The 15424-nt window shown below is 50.2% G+C and overlaps 2 protein-coding genes across 3 annotated transcripts in view; one reads left to right on the top strand and one right to left on the bottom strand.

Moving 5' to 3' along the window:
- Positions 1 to 15424, bottom strand: part of LOC119955764 (RLA class II histocompatibility antigen, DP alpha-1 chain-like) — a 182545-nt gene that overhangs the window by 159360 nt on the left and 7761 nt on the right. The gene's annotated exons all lie outside the window — the stretch shown is intronic.
- LOC119955759 (H-2 class II histocompatibility antigen, E-S beta chain-like) lies at positions 2032 to 15392 on the top strand. 2 transcript variants are annotated; one of them, XM_038782289.1, is made up of 7 exons: positions 2032 to 2208; positions 5446 to 5718; positions 12819 to 13091; positions 14172 to 14285; positions 14815 to 14844; positions 14949 to 15056; positions 15164 to 15392. In XM_038782289.1, the coding sequence occupies exons 1-7, from the start codon at positions 2127 to 2129 to the stop codon at positions 15190 to 15192; spliced, it is 909 nt and encodes a 302-aa protein (XP_038638217.1). In that variant the 5' UTR covers positions 2032 to 2126; the 3' UTR covers positions 15193 to 15392. The 2 variants fall into 2 exon arrangements, with proteins under 2 accessions (XP_038638217.1, XP_038638218.1); XM_038782290.1 differs by lacking the exon at positions 2032 to 2208 and adding an exon at positions 4805 to 4838.

A 15424-nucleotide genomic window follows, 5' to 3' on the forward strand; every position in this document is an offset into this window, starting at 1 on the left:
TGGCACCAGTTCAGCAGTTGAACCAGCTTTTCAGGAAACAGTTTAAATGCATTTACCGAAGCAACAAACAATGTGCGGGCTTCTCTGTTCCCCGACACCGATTTCGTAATCGACGATCGGGCGGAGAATCCCTTTTGATGCTGAAATCGGGGGCAGCACCTGTTTGGCCCATGTTGTGTATGCTCTGCCCCCTCCAAAACAGCGTCACCATGGCGTGCGCTGCACGCTGTTGGGATGGCTTCAGCGTGTCACCTGAAGGCCCTCACCCGATGCTCCGACCACTCGTATACGTGTGGTCTCAGCCGTGCAGGAACCCGGTGTGGCAGCTACAGACTGTGTCCAGCCCTGCACAGTTGGCAGGAGCCATGCTGCTGTTGGGGGGGGGGGGGGGGGGGGGGGGGGGCTTCCACAAGGGCTTGGGGTGGCCAGGCGGGTCACCATCTGGTTGGTCGGATCCGTGCATGGCCGGCGCCAGGCTTTACGGCACAACCACTGCAGGTCGTTGCCGTGCGCATGTGCGGCCACGGACCTGCCCATTCTCTGGCTGTTTATTTAGTGGAGGCCGGGGGTTTTACGTGGCACCGCTGCTAGCCCCTCACTGGTCGCAGGATTGGTGAGAAGGAGGTGCTGATTTTTTTTCACGTAAAACGCCACAGATCCTCCACACTCAGCCTCAGAAACGGAGAATCTAGCCCAACATATCCTGGAAGTAACCACCTCTGTTTGGAGAAGGATAGGTGGGGCTGGAGTGGGAGAAGGTGCAGTGTTAGGATTGGAATGAGGTCTGATGGGGTTAGAGTACGAGACAAATGGCTTATAGTGGGGGGTGTGGTAGTTTGGTGTGTTCTATCAAGGGAGGATGGAAAGGCATGGGACAGATAGGCAACTAAGAGGATTTTGTAGAAGCTTTTAAAAGACGAATGAAAGCTACTAAGATGAAAGGACTTCCGAAGTGTGGGAGTTTGGTGGCTGGGTGTATGGGAGGGAGGAGAATAAGAACTGTGGACAGCCAGCAAGCTCCAGAAAAATGGAGGAGCAAGTGGCAGGATAAACCTCAACATAGTGGGACTTGGAGAAACTGGGAAAATTATTTTCACTAATGGATCTTTGCAGTTATACAGTTAGACATCTTTCAGCTCTTTTTGGTCTGGAATTTGCAGCTCAGCTGTGAAGCGTCTCATCACAGAGCAATGCTGAATTTCTGTCTCCCCCAGTCAGGCATTGGGTTGCCTGGAGCCTATTGGGCAGAATTCCAATGCCCTGTGATGATTCTACCTCTCCACTCCTTATTAACCCTAGAATCCCTACAGTGCAGAAGGCGGCCATTTGGCCCATCAAGTCTGCACCCATCCTCTTATTAATGAGGCTGGGTGATTGGTCAGTTATCGATTGTGTCCTGGTCAGACTATCACAGGAAGCTGATTTCTTGGGACTTAATAACTAGATCCCAAAGAGCCTACACTATTAATTCAGTTAGATTTAGCATAGTTAAATGCAAAAAGAGTAATGGGATTCTCCGTGGGCAGGATCCTTTGCTTCACCGGCAGCAAACCCACGCCAGTTTCCCGACAGAATGGAAAACCACATTAACCGGCTGCTGAGACAGAGGATGCCACTGCTGGTGGGGGCATGCCGCTCCGGAAAATGGGGCTGGCAGGGCGGAGAATCCCATCCCAGGTTTTTAAAATAATCATGCCTTCACCCACCATCCCCAGTTCCTTCACTGTCGCCAGATCAAAATCCTGGAACTCCATCCCTAACAGCACTGTGGATGCACCTGCACCACACGGGACTGCAGCGGGTTCAAGAAGGCAGCTTACCCCTGAAAATATGTCCCAGATTGACACACACACATCATTCTTCATTAAAGGGTGTCTGCCAGTCAGTATTTATGATGAGACCATCCCTTTAAGGGAGACAATCCCTTTAATGGAAATTTGTGAAAAGCATGAGGATGACTAAGATCATTCTCTGCCAAATTGACGTTATCTAAAAAACCTCATCGAAATGTGTCTGTGGGTGGAGTCAGTCATCTTTGTGCCTGAGGAATTCAAAGCAAGTGTAAGTAAACTCCTCTCTTTAATCAGACTCACTTCTCCTCCAGCTTGGAAATTTGTCCTTTCAAGATGTCAGTTCTCTACAGATGGCTCTTTGTGGCTGTTGCTGCAACAGTTGCTTCTGTTCTGGATTTGGTGGATTGTTCTACTGGTAAGTGGGCTCATTTACGCTCCCTCATTTTAATGTTCCACCTGGGAGGTTTTGACAAAGTACATCGAGGAGAAACTATAACATCCAATGATTCAGTACTCGGAGAGTTGTCAGGATGTAGCATACTCCTATGTAACACGGTAGCACAAGTGGACAGCACTGTGGCTTCACAGCGCCAGGGTCCCAGGTTCGATTTCCCCGCTGGGTAACTGTCTGTGCGGAGTCTGCACTTTCTCCCCATATCTGCATGGGTTTCCTCCTGGTGCTCCGGTTTCCTCCCATAGTCCAAAGATCAGCGGGTTACGTAGATTGGCCATGCTAAATTGCCCTTAGTCACCAAAAAAGTTAGATGGGATTATTGGGTTTCGGGGATAGGGTGGAAGTGAGGGCTTAAGTGGGTCTGTGCAGACTCGATGGGCCAAATGGCCTCCTTCTGCACTGTATGTCCTATGCTCTATGCTCCACCAGAATCAGTGATGGAATCAGAACCCCAAATTATTTTTAAAATGGTAAGTGAGTTCAACTTGCAGGAGGAGGAAAGAGAAGCCAATGTGAAGAGAATAGGGGAATGTGACTGTGGAAAGAGCTTTCAGATGTGATGAACTGAATGGTCTCCTCTGGTCTCCAGAGTCTATCTCTGATTATCTATCATGGATTTCCAACCATGATGAATTGTTGCTAAATTGATATGCACCATCTCTATTTTATGCTCGAGGACGGCCACAGTGCTTGTTAGATTTTCTAAATTATTATTGTAATTATTATTAATTAATTATAAGTAGTAATTGAGTATTTGATTGTGTTCAGATGGTGAATATTAACTCCAGATTTACTTGTGCTCATACACACACTCATATATATATATATATAATGGGCAGGTTTCTCCGTTTGAGAGACTAAAGCTCGTCTCTGGGACTGAGTCGCATGTGATTTGCGTTTCCTTTGGTGGTGCTATTTGGTAAGCAAGTCAGAACTTGCTTTCAGGACCAGCCCACTGCGAGGCCTCTGTTCTGAGAGGGGCAGAGAACCAGGTAGGGCTCCAAAGACCATGGTACATGTGTCCTCTGGTTGGGGTTAGTTCTGCTGATCCCTTGCTTCCTCTGCATTGGAGCAGTGCTTTTGAGGTGTGCCAACACCTGGTATGCCCCTGATTGAGCTTGGTCATACCCATGCTCAACGCCTTGATGAAACAGCTGGGTATGAGGCTGTCCAGAGGGCCAACCTGGGTTGGCTCCCACATGACCAGAGTTTCCCTCTGCACTCAAAAGACGCAGGCAGCACTCAGCAGTGTGAGCAGTCAGGAGCCTCTAAGTAGCCAAAAGGGTGCATTTAAAAGACAGACTACAGTAATGGCAGACTGAGCCAGGCAAACCGATTCTGAGGGGTGCCAAGTCACTCCCCACTACTGCCCCATCCCGGGCAGTCACTCCCTAGCAACCCTATCAAATTTGAAGGGTTTTCGGTGTTTTTCGCCTCCCACTCCCCTTCTGCAGCCATGGTGCCCAGGCCCCGCTTCTCAATATTTACACTAATTCACGCCTAAAAGGGGTGAAGCATCGTGGAAGGGTGGAGCATACTGTGTCCAAGCCGCTGATGATATTAAAATCCATGCAAATGACGGTTTGGCGGACGCAAAATTAAATATCACTGCCAGTGAGGGACCGCATGCCAGGCACAAACCTCGATATTTCAATTTCATGCAATTCCATACCCGATCACGATTTGCGCTTCTGACATCGCGTAGCGGAGAATTCGGTCCAATATATATGAGCGTGTATACAGGAACTTAATAACTTGATGAGAAATATTATTATTTTAAATATTTTTGAGGTCTATTGTGTTATTCTGTGAAGCAGTCTTGTTGGTCTGTGTGTGTGAAAATGATTTATGTAAACTGAAGCCAAATTGTCTGCAAGGCTTTGAGACATGAAAAGAGTAGGCATTAAAGGCCTACTCTGAAGTAGGTATGGCCAAGTAAATTTTCCACAAGTAAACAAGCAGTGGGTGGAAATTTGCATTTGGGGTTTGGATTTTCAGTTGTGAAATTTCAAGGTGGAGTAATTTATTAATTGGAAAAGGTCATCAATAAATAAGGAATGGTTATTTAATTTATTTGACTCAAAACTGGGGGCAATAGGAGAACATGAAATACTTTTATAATTTTTGAAAAGTTAAGTTGAAAGAGGTGCTAAGGACAATGGAATCAAAGTTGAGAGAGAAAAATGATTTTTAAGGAGAGAGGTTGAGCTGTTTTGGTGGTAGCTATGTGAGACTGCTTCGAGTACAGCACTGTGTGGGGAAGAGGGTGCCTAGAGGGTGTTTACCTGTGTGTCTAACTAAGTTTTATTTTCTTTCATTTAAAAATGTTTTAAAATCCCCAAAGTATAATTTGAATTTGCGGCTTTTGAAATCAGGAGGCTTTTCTTTTCATTGTCAGAATTTAAAACCAAGAGGGTCAATTCTCCGCCTCCCCGTGTTGCTCAGCAGCACGCCGTTGCTGGCAGCGTGATTCTCTCCTTCCTGCCAATGGGATTTGCCATTGTGGCCACCTCACGCCACTGAGAAACCCGTGGCCAGGGTTGCACCGCCTGTGGAACGGGGAATTCCTCGGATGGAGAATTCACCCAAAGGTTGTGGTTTGTGAGCCAAGTTTCCCTTTGGGATTTGTTTGCACAGCAATTATCATCTCCTGGATCATAACAAGAGATATACAAGACCAGACTGAAGCTATGATTGTTGGGTTAGGAGGTGCATGCTTGGAGTTTGAATGTCTGTAAATGAAACCTTATAAAATATATAAGGATTATAAAAGTTATATATCATTCACCATCTGGTTTTCTGGAATAGAACAAGCCACCAACTTATATTGCGCTAGACTCCTTCTCCTTAAAAAAAATTGTAAAGACTGTAAATACCTCACTCACCCTCAGTCGCAATCCTATTGAGCTACATCTTCCCCACTGCCCTACCCCCACTATCCACTGAACCATCTTTCTTTTCTGTAAGCTATACGAGTTGCAGGGTACTGAATGGATGCACTTCACTGTACATAGAACAGAAACTATGAACATGGCATAATAAGCGCTTGTATAATCTGATTTACCATGAGCATTGAATGGCACAGGAGATTCATGTTTCCGATTTACAACTACTCAGGTCAGGTCCTGATACAAAACCTGGGTGGAAGATAGTTGCTTTTAATTTCCGTTTCTCTGATCTTCTGTATTTTTCTTTCAGATTTGCATCTTTTCCACGTGCAATGTGAATGCATCTTTAATGGTAATAAAGCAACCAATTTTTCTTGGCAAGATGGTTACGATGGAATTACTATTTTGTACTATGATTTCACAAACACAAAATTTGTTGCGGTTCAATCTATTGCACAAGCTGAGGTCGATAGGCGGAACTCAGACACATTTTATATTGCATCTGTTCCACGCCGTATCGAGGGCCTCTGCAACAAGATTAAACAAACAGCTATAACAAGCAGCTTCAGCGTGGAAAAAATGGGTAAGAGACTTCATATCACTAGCAATTTGCCTTTAATTAAATAACTCAAAGTACTGTACCCAGAGAGAGGAGGGAGGACGGCGAGGGAGTGAACAGAAAGTTCAACAGAAATATGCTTTCAAAGTTAGGTATTGGAGTTTGACATGGTAGAGTTTGGGAAGAGAATGCCAGAAAATTCAAAAATGACAATGGAATGATGGGCCACTAATGCTGGACAGCAGGAATGAGTGGGTAAATCTAGATTTACAACCCTCCATCCTAACAAACATGTCCAGGATATAGAGTAAAACTCCCTGTACACTACCCCCATCAGTCAGTTCCAGGACAGATACATCACGGGTTTAGATACAGAGTAAAGCTCCCTCTACACTGTCCCCATCAAACACTACCAGGACAGGTACAGCACGGGGTTAGGTACAGAGTAAAGCTCCCTCTACACTGTCCCCATCAAACATTCCCAGGACAGGTACAGCACGGGATTAGATACAGAGTAAAGCTCCCTCTACACTGTCCCCATCAAAGACTCCCAGGACAGGTACAGCATGGGGTTAGATACAGAGTAAAGCTCCCTCTACACTGTCCCCATCAAACACTCCCAGGACAGGTACAGCACGGGGTTAGATACAGAGTAAAGCTCCCACTACACTGTCCCCATCAAACACTCCCAGGACAGGTACAGCACGGGGTTAGATACAGAGTAAAGCTCCCTCTACACTGTCCCCATCAAACATTCCCAGAACAGGTACAGCACGGGGTTAGATACAGAGTAAAGCTCCGTCTACACTGTCCCCATCACACACTCCCAGGACAGGTACAGCACGGGGTTAGATACAGAGTAAAGCTCCCTCTACACTGTCCCCATCAAACACTCCCAGGACAGGTACAGCACGGGGTTAGATACAGAGTAAAGCTCCCTCTACACTGTCTCCATCAAACACTCCCAGGACAGGTACAGCACGGGGTTAGATACAGAGTAAAGCTCCCTCTACACTGTAGTAATCCACGGGAGGCAGGAGTTCTGTCACCACACCAATATTTATTTACAATATCGATATTACAGGAGCAGCTACAAACAGTGCTGCTAGCAGTCCAGTCAACTTAAGACTGGCTCACAAAGCCTACACAGGTGATTATATGGGCCCCCTCAATGAGCTATCATTAAGGGATCTCATACTCTAATTGGCCAACCAATAAAGCCAATTGGAGTTCATTACATACACTGTCCCCTGCAGGAAAATGCTCTACTGTAGAAACGTAGGGTGTAGAAGCAGGAGGCTGTGAAATGCATCACTGTAAATACACAAGGGATTAATGTAAATACACGTAGACTAGCTAGACACTCGAGGGTGCACCAGAGACATGACAGACAGACACTCAACCAATAGAACAGTTAAATTGGACACGACCAGTGGGCATTCACGATACACACAGAGGTGACACGACCACAGGAGGTCATTACACCAACCTATATATAAAGGACACCACACACATATTCCGGCTCTTTCCAGTGGAGACAGTCAGTGAGTACAGACGCAGGGTTTATTCAACATCACACCCACCACGTGGATTGTAGCAGACTGGTTAGTCAGTCTCAGTAGCTATAGAAGGATTAACAGTAGTCGCGAATCCGAGTAGGAGAACATTTATTAAACATTTATATAGTTTAATAAATGTCTCCACGTTGAACCTTCCTTTGTCAAGTGCACCACAAGGAAGCCGCTTATGCTACGCCTAGAGCATAACAAGACAGAGGCCATTTGGCCCTTCGAGCCTGCCCTGCCATTCATTATTATCATGGCTGATCATCAAGTTCCATACCATGAGTCCGCATTTACCCCATATCCCTTGCTCCCTTTAGTCTCAAGAGCTGTATCTAATTCCTTCTTGAAATTTTAGAATGTTTTGGCTTCATTTGCTTTCTGTGGCAGTGAATTCCACAGATTCACCACTCTCTGGGTGAAGGAATTTCTCCTCACCTCAGTCCTAAAAGGTTTACCCCTTATCCTCAAACTCTGACCCCCTAGTTCTGGACTACCCCGCCATTCTTTCTGAATCTACCCTGTCTAATCCTGTTGGAATTTTGTACATTTCTATGAGATCCCCTCTCACTCTTCTAAACTCAAATGAATATAATACTAACCAATTTAGTCTCTCCTCATACAACATTCCCACCATCCCAAGAATCAGCCTGGTAAACCTTTGCTACATTCCCTCCATAGCAAGAACATCCTTCCTCACATAAGGACACCAAAACTGCCACAATACTCCAGATGAGGCCTCACCAATGCCCTATACAATTGCAGTGAAACATCCCTATTCCTATATCCAAATTCTCTTGCTCTGAAGGCTAATATACCATTTGCCTTCTTTACTGCCTGCTGTACCTTTGTGCTTACTTTCAGCGACTGATGCACGATGACACCAAGGTCTCGCTGAGTATTCGCCTCTCTCAATTTACACGCACTCAAATAATAATCTGCCTTTTCTATTTTTGCTACCAAAGCAGATAACCTCACATTTATCCACATTATACTGCATCTGCCATGCATGTACCCACTCACTCAGCCTGTCCAAATCCCGCTGAAGCATCTCTGCATCCTCCTCACAGCTCACCCTCCCACCCAACTTTGTGTCACTGCAAATTTGGAGATAATACATTTAGTTCCCTCGTCCAAATATATAATGTGAACAGTTGAGGTCCGAGCACAGATCCCTGCGGCACTCCACACGTCACAGCCTGCCAACCAGAAAGATAACAATTTATTCCAACTTTTTGCTTCCCATCAGCTAACCAGCTTTCTACCCACCTCAAGACACCCATAATCCCATGCGCTTTAACTTTACAAATTAATCTGCTTTGCGAGACATCAAAAGCCTTCTGAAAGTCTAAATTAACCAAATCCATTGGTTCTCCCTGGACAACTCTACTGGTAAATTCTTGAAAGAATTCTAGTAGATTTGTCAAGCATGATTGTCCTAGCTGTGAATGATCTCCTTTCCCAGATTTGACAGCTTTATGATTCATTCGTGTTCAGTTGTACATCAGTATTTTATTAAATAGTATTTTAAGATGTGGATTGGCTGCAGTGAGGTGGTCCCTAAATCGTTTTACATCGGACTATCACAGTCAACGCAGAGGAGAATATTATTGCTTATTCAAGAGTTAGGTTTAAACCCAGGGTGGTGGTTTGACTCTTGTGAACTATTTCACCTTACCCCATGAAGAACCAGAGGGTGCGATTCTTCTGAACTTTTCTAAGTGTGGTAGCGAGTAGGAACTGCCATGAGTTTCCTAGCGCTCGGTCCAGCAAGGCCAGCAACGCGAGTCAATATTAATTGGGCTTCACGCCGCTAATGAAGGCTTGCCAGCTGATTCGCTCAGACCTCACTCCCGCCTCCCCCCACTAACAAGGTCGAGCAGCACTTAAACAGCAATTGCACAACTGACCCCACTCAGGTCGCAGCCATGATGCCAAGGCGGCCGGCTGCAAGGTTTGGAGACATGGGGCGGGACCTACTCGGCGGGGCAGGGTTCCCGGCCCCAAGGAGTGGCGTGAACCACTCCGGCGTCAGGCTGCCCCAAAGGTGCGGAATCCTCCATACCTTCAGGGGCTAGGCTGGCCCCGGAGTGGTTTGCACCACGCCAGCTGGAGGGATGGGGCTTCGCCACACCAACCGGCGCCAAAGGGCCTCCGCCGGCCGGCCCAAGTTGGCACAAGCGCAGGAGCACCAGCGTGTGCTGGCATCATCCCAGCACATAGGCAGGGGGCCATCTCCGCGTCGGCCATCGCAGAGGACCACAGCGGCCAAGATGGAACAATAGAGTGCCCCCACAGCACAGGCCCACCGTGGAGGCACCCCAGGGCCAGATCTCCCCGCCGCCCCGAGGGCCAGATCTCCCCGCCGCCCCGAGGGCCAGATCTCCCCGCCGCCCCGAGGGCCAGATCTCCCCGCCGCCCCAGGGCCAGATCTCCCCGCCGCCCCAGGGCCAGATCTCCCCGCCGCCCCAGGGCCAGATCTCCCCGCCGCCCCGAGGGCCAGATCTCCCCGCCGCCCCGAGGGCCAGATCTCCCCGCCGCCCCAGAGCCAGATCTCCCCGCCGCCCCGAGGGCCAGATCATCCCGCCGCCCCAGAGCCAGATCTCCCCGCTGCCCCAGGGCCAGATCTCCCCGCCGCCCCGAGGGCCAGATCATCCCGCCGCCCCAGAGCCAGATCTCCCCGCCGCCCCAGAGCCAGATCTCCCCGCCGCCCCGAGGGCCAGATCATCCCGCCGCCCCGAGGGCCAGATCTCCCCGCCGCCCCAGGGCCAGATCACCCCGCCGCCCCAGGGCCAGATCATCCCGCCGCCCCAGGGCCAGATCATCCCGCCGCCCCGAGGGCCAGATCACCCCGCCGCCCCAGGGCCAGATCATCCCGCCGCCCCAGGGCCAGATCATCCCGCCGCCCCGAGGGCCAGATCATCCCGCCGCCCCAGGGCCAGATCATCCCGCCGCCCCAGGGCCAGATCTCCCCGCCGCCCCGAGGGCCAGATCTCCCCGCCGCCCCAGGGCCAGATCTCCCCGCCGCCCCGAGGGCCAGATCATCCCGCCGCCCCAGGGCCAGATCTCCCCGCCGCCCCGAGGGCCAGATCTCCCCGCCGCCCCAGGGCCAGATCTCCCCGCCGCCCCAGGACCAGATCTCCCCGCCGCCCCGAGGGCCAGATCATCCCGCCGCCCCGAGGGCCAGATCATCCCGCCGCCCCAGGGCCAGATCTCCCCGCCGCCCCAGGGCCAGATCTCCCCGCCGCCCCGAGGGCCAGATCACCCCGCCGCCCCGAGGGCCAGATCACCCCGCCGCCCCGAGGGCCAGATCTCCCCGCCGCCCCAGGGCCAGATCATCCCGCCGCCCCGAGGGCCAGATCTCCCCGCCGCCCCAGGGCCAGATCTCCCCGCCGCCCCAGGGCCAGATCATCCCGCCGCCCCAGGGACAGATCTCCCCGCCGCCCCAGGGCCAGATCATCCCGCCGCCCCAGGGCCAGATCTCCCCGCCGCCCCGAGGGCCAGATCATCCCGCCGCCCCGAGGGCCAGATCTCCCCGCCGCCTCAGGGCCAGATCTCCCCGCCGCCCCAGGGCCAGATCTCCCCGCCGCCCCAGGGCCAGATCTCCCCGCCGCCCCAGGGCCAGATCACCCCGCCGCCCCAGGGCCAGATCTCCCCGCCGCCCCAGGGCCAGATCTGTCGGCAGGGGATGCCGGGAGAGGGCCCAGACCGCTGGAGGGGTGCCAGACATAAGAATCCTCACAACCTTCGGGGAATGGGCCCTGGCGATTACGGGGGTGGCCGAGGACAGTGGTCACCAAAGCAGAGGTCGGTGCATGCCACAGAGGTGAGGATTCATGCAGGGATGGACAGTCAAAAGTGAGTTGTTATTGCCATACACACTGACCCATCCATCCCACTGACCACAGGCAACGGCATCGGCCTATCCCGGGTGGCACCCTCTCCTAGCTCCGAGGAGAACATCTTGGAGGAGAGCCCGAAGGTGCCTTAGTCAATGCTTCACAGCTGTCATCCGCATCATCGACCAGCGCAGATCAGTGGGAAATGTTAGTAGACAGGCTTCTGGGGCACGCTGCTGCTGATGCACATCAGATGGATCCCAGGACCCATCTGGGTCCCAGTCAGATGCTGAGCCTGTGGAAGAGGTCATCCGGAGCTGATGATAGGGAGCGGCCGGGACATTCAGAGGGAGATGTTAGTGACACTCCAGCAGGTCCATAGCGAACTGGAGGAGTCCCAGCGGGTACGGGCGGAGGATGTGTTGCTGGTAATGAGTGGCACCGAGGCCAACAGTACTTGGGTGACTGCATTGGAGAGCCTGGTGCACAACGTTGGCACCATCAGTGAAGTTGTCCAAGGTGTCGTGCAGTCGGTGACGGCCATGCTGAGGGTGTTGGCTGAATGTCTGCCTCACTGGGGAACATGACCCAATACCAGGCTGACCTTGATGAGGTTCTGCGGGACATGTCCCATTCTCAGATGGGAATGGCCCCAACCCCTAACCCAACAAGTATGACGCCTCTGGCTCTTTGTTTGGTTGTGATGCAGGCCAACCACCAATACCATGCACCATTGCCCCAGACATGACCCAGGCCCCCACCCAATATTTCCTGCCCACACACACCCAGCCCTGAACATGTGCCAGGGCTGGGAAACATCCCCTGGGGTTCAGATGTTGGCCTATACATCTGTGGTGCAGCATCCCACAGTGTTCAAGAACAGTGTCCAGGCATCAAGGTGTGATTGGGATGCTAGACAATGACTCCCTCATGCTACATTGCCCGCCCACCCTCGGGGATCTACTCGGGATGTGTGAAGTGCTCACTCAACCACAAATGCCAATTCCCTATAAACAATAGCCTTCAGCTGCACAGCCAGAGACCTCCACGGTCATTAGGAGCTGTGGGTTGTTGGTGGGGCAGACAGGCAGAGGCTACAGTTGCCCCCGGTATGGGAACACATGCTCCAAGGGTTGGCATGGCGGACCCTCGCACGTCCGACTCCCCATTCCCCAGCCCCAATACCCCCAGTCCCCCATGGTGATCCACCCCCAACTGGGTTGCAACCCCTGGTGGCACCCCTCCTTCCCCCCCCCCCCCCCCCCCCCCCGACCCCCTCGAGTGCAGGGGCAGCATGCCCAGTGCTCCGGGCTCATGGGCTGTGAGTCAAGATAGCTGCTCACCTCCTCTGTTCCCCACAAAAGCCCATCCACCAGGTTCATGTTTTTCCAAAGGAGTACTAATCGGCGCCAGCGCGAGCACTCACTGGGGAGGCCACTAAATCATGGGAGGCTGTAGGATATGTGATGGCACCTGTTAATTGTATGGTAATAGGGCTTAAGTGGTGATTACTGGTATCTTGCCACAGATCCTGGATTTGCCTATGGGAGAGGGCCAATTGCATTGCAACGGTTTGGTGCCCGCCGCGGTTATTGTATTCTGCCTCGCCTGTTATTCACCGATCTCATTTCACTCGAGCGAGACCGGAGAATTGTCCCAGTCTCTGGGGGATTCTTCACCATGCCAACTCTAACCTGTAACCCACTCCTTTCCACTTTCACAGCTCCTATACCCAGCAAAGTCTTTCTTCAGAAAAAATCCGGCCAGACGTATTTGGTGTGTTTGGTAAAGAATTTCTTCCCGAGGGACATTAAAATGAGCTGGCTGAGAAACGGAGTGGTCATTGCCAACGGACCACAGACAGTGAACATTGCACCTCAAGATGACAAAACGTTTCAGGCAAGAAGTCTCCTCACACTGAATGAAGATGTGAGTGGTTCGTACATTTGCCAAGTGGAACATGAGGCCCTCACCAGAAAACTCCAAGTACCATTCAGTAAGAACAAAAGAAACATTGGCTTTCACTAAGATCAATCTTCTAACTCAACTCCACTTTATCACATTATTTCCTAATTCTCACAGTCCACAAAATACCCAAGTTTCTTTAGTATTTCATGGGATGTGCTTAATTGCCCATCCCTGATTGTCTCTTGAACTGGGTGTCTTGCTTGGCCAATATCAGAAGGGAGGTTAAGTCGACCACATTGCTGTGGTCTGGAGTCACATTATAGGCCAGACTGTGTAGGACGGCAGTTTTTCCTTCCTAAAAGGGCATTAATGAACCAGATGGGTCTTTAAGACAATCAATGATAGTGTTGTGGTTGTATTGCTTTCAATTCCAGATTTATTCTTTGAATTTAAATTCCACCAGCTGTCGTGGTGGGAATTCAACCTGTGTTCCCCCCCCCCCCCCCCCCGGAGAATTAACCTGGCTCTCTGGAATACTAGCCCATTGACATTATGGTGGTACAGTGGTTGGCATTGCTCCCTCACAATGCCAGGGACACGGGTTCAACCGACCTTGGGTGACTGACTGTGTGGACTTTGCACTTTCTTCCCATGCCTGCCTGGGTTTCGTCTGGGTGCTCTGGTTTCCCCCCACAGTCCAAACATCTGCAGGTTATGAGGATTGGTCACATTAAATTGCCCTTCATTGTCCAACGATGTGCAGGTTAGAGGGGGTTAAAGGAATAGTGCAGGGGGACTGGGTCTAGGTAAGATGCTCTTTCAGAGGGTCAGTGCAGATTCAATGTAGGAATTCTATTACTGGTATTACTGCAATCTTGAGCAGGCGCAGTGACTGTTTGAGAGAATTCCAAAGTTCACAACCCTCTGTATGAAGATATTTCTCCCCATCTGTCGTGTCTTCTCCCCGTCGGTACTATAGACTGATGAAGTCTCTCCTTCCTTCAATAAATGAAAAATGAAATGAAATGAAAATATCGCATGACCTTCAGCCATCTTCTCCAATTCACTGTCACCATTGTCACACATGCTGGGCACAGGGAGGACATGTGGGTGAGGATACTCTAGGAATTGTGCAACTGTTAAGTCCCCCAAATGTCCTTTTCCTCAGGATACGACAGGACCACGAAAAACGAAGCTTTGATCATCATCGGAGCCGTGCTGGGAATACTGGGAATCAGCTTTGCTGTGCTGACTGGAATTCTGTATTACTGCAACCTAAATCGTAAGCACAGATTATAAACTCTCATTATTCGGACAGGTTACATTAGGAGACAGAACCATCAATGTTCTTCACACCGACGTGAGCGGCATGGTGGCACAGTGGTTAGCACAGATGGTTCACAGCGCCAGGGACCTGGGCTCAATACCAGCCTCGGGTGACAGTGTGGGGTTTGCAAATTCTCCCCCATGTCTGTGTGGGTTTCCTCTGGATGCTCCGGTTTCCTCCCACAGATTTCGACCAGGTTATATCAGAGTCTCTCGATTTCTCTGTGTTACCCGGAGCATCGGCGAAAGTAACAGGAACGGTAAAGAGAGAAATTCTGAAATGAGTGTTTGAAATATAACGGTGGGAAAGCGTAAGCAGCCTTTATGATCATTCTTGTTCACTGACCATGTGATTGTGTGAGAGAGGGAGAAGCAGAGAGATAGAAATCCCAGTGAAATGAAATAGAAAGTAGGACAGTCTGTTTAGAGATACATCACTCCCATAGGTTGATGTCAAACTGTTAACCTTCCTGTTTCTCATGCAGGTTCTGACCAGTTCAACGTGAACCCAACAGGTAAGAGAAGCTGCTTTTTACTCTGAATAATTTTGAGTGTATGAGAATATTTTGGGGGTCGGGGATATATTTATCAGTGTACAACTGACTGGTTTTGTTCCCAGCTAAGTTCACTAAGCGGGCAGGACCATGTGGAAGGAATCCATGCAGTTCCAGTGTGCGATCCAGTAGCTCAGAGACCTCCAACACCTCCAACACCAGCTGCTCTTCAGGTAACAGTAGTCCTGTATATCTGTCACTTGTTTTCACTCATGTTTGCAACCCAGAACTTTCAGAAACTGTGAATAAATTAACGTGACATCATGTCTTTCTTTTACAGCTGATGATTTGACTAAATCCCACGCCTAAGGTAAACAGCTCTGTGGAATATATTTAATATTAGTGCAGTAACGGGGGGATGTGACTCTGCTGCCTGTGAGGGTGCACCTGTCACCCGAATTGGCAGATCCTTCCTGGCCAACAAGCCATTCATCAATTAAAACCTCGGAATGATTTTGTGGAAACCCTCCCTGTAAATAATAAAGATTGTCACTGTTTTGTTGCAATAATTCAGTCTCGAATTTTCTAAAGGACAGGTTGT

This window comes from Scyliorhinus canicula, chromosome 21 (genome assembly GCF_902713615.1).
Source record: "Scyliorhinus canicula chromosome 21, sScyCan1.1, whole genome shotgun sequence".
Taxonomy (NCBI): domain Eukaryota; kingdom Metazoa; phylum Chordata; class Chondrichthyes; order Carcharhiniformes; family Scyliorhinidae; genus Scyliorhinus; species Scyliorhinus canicula.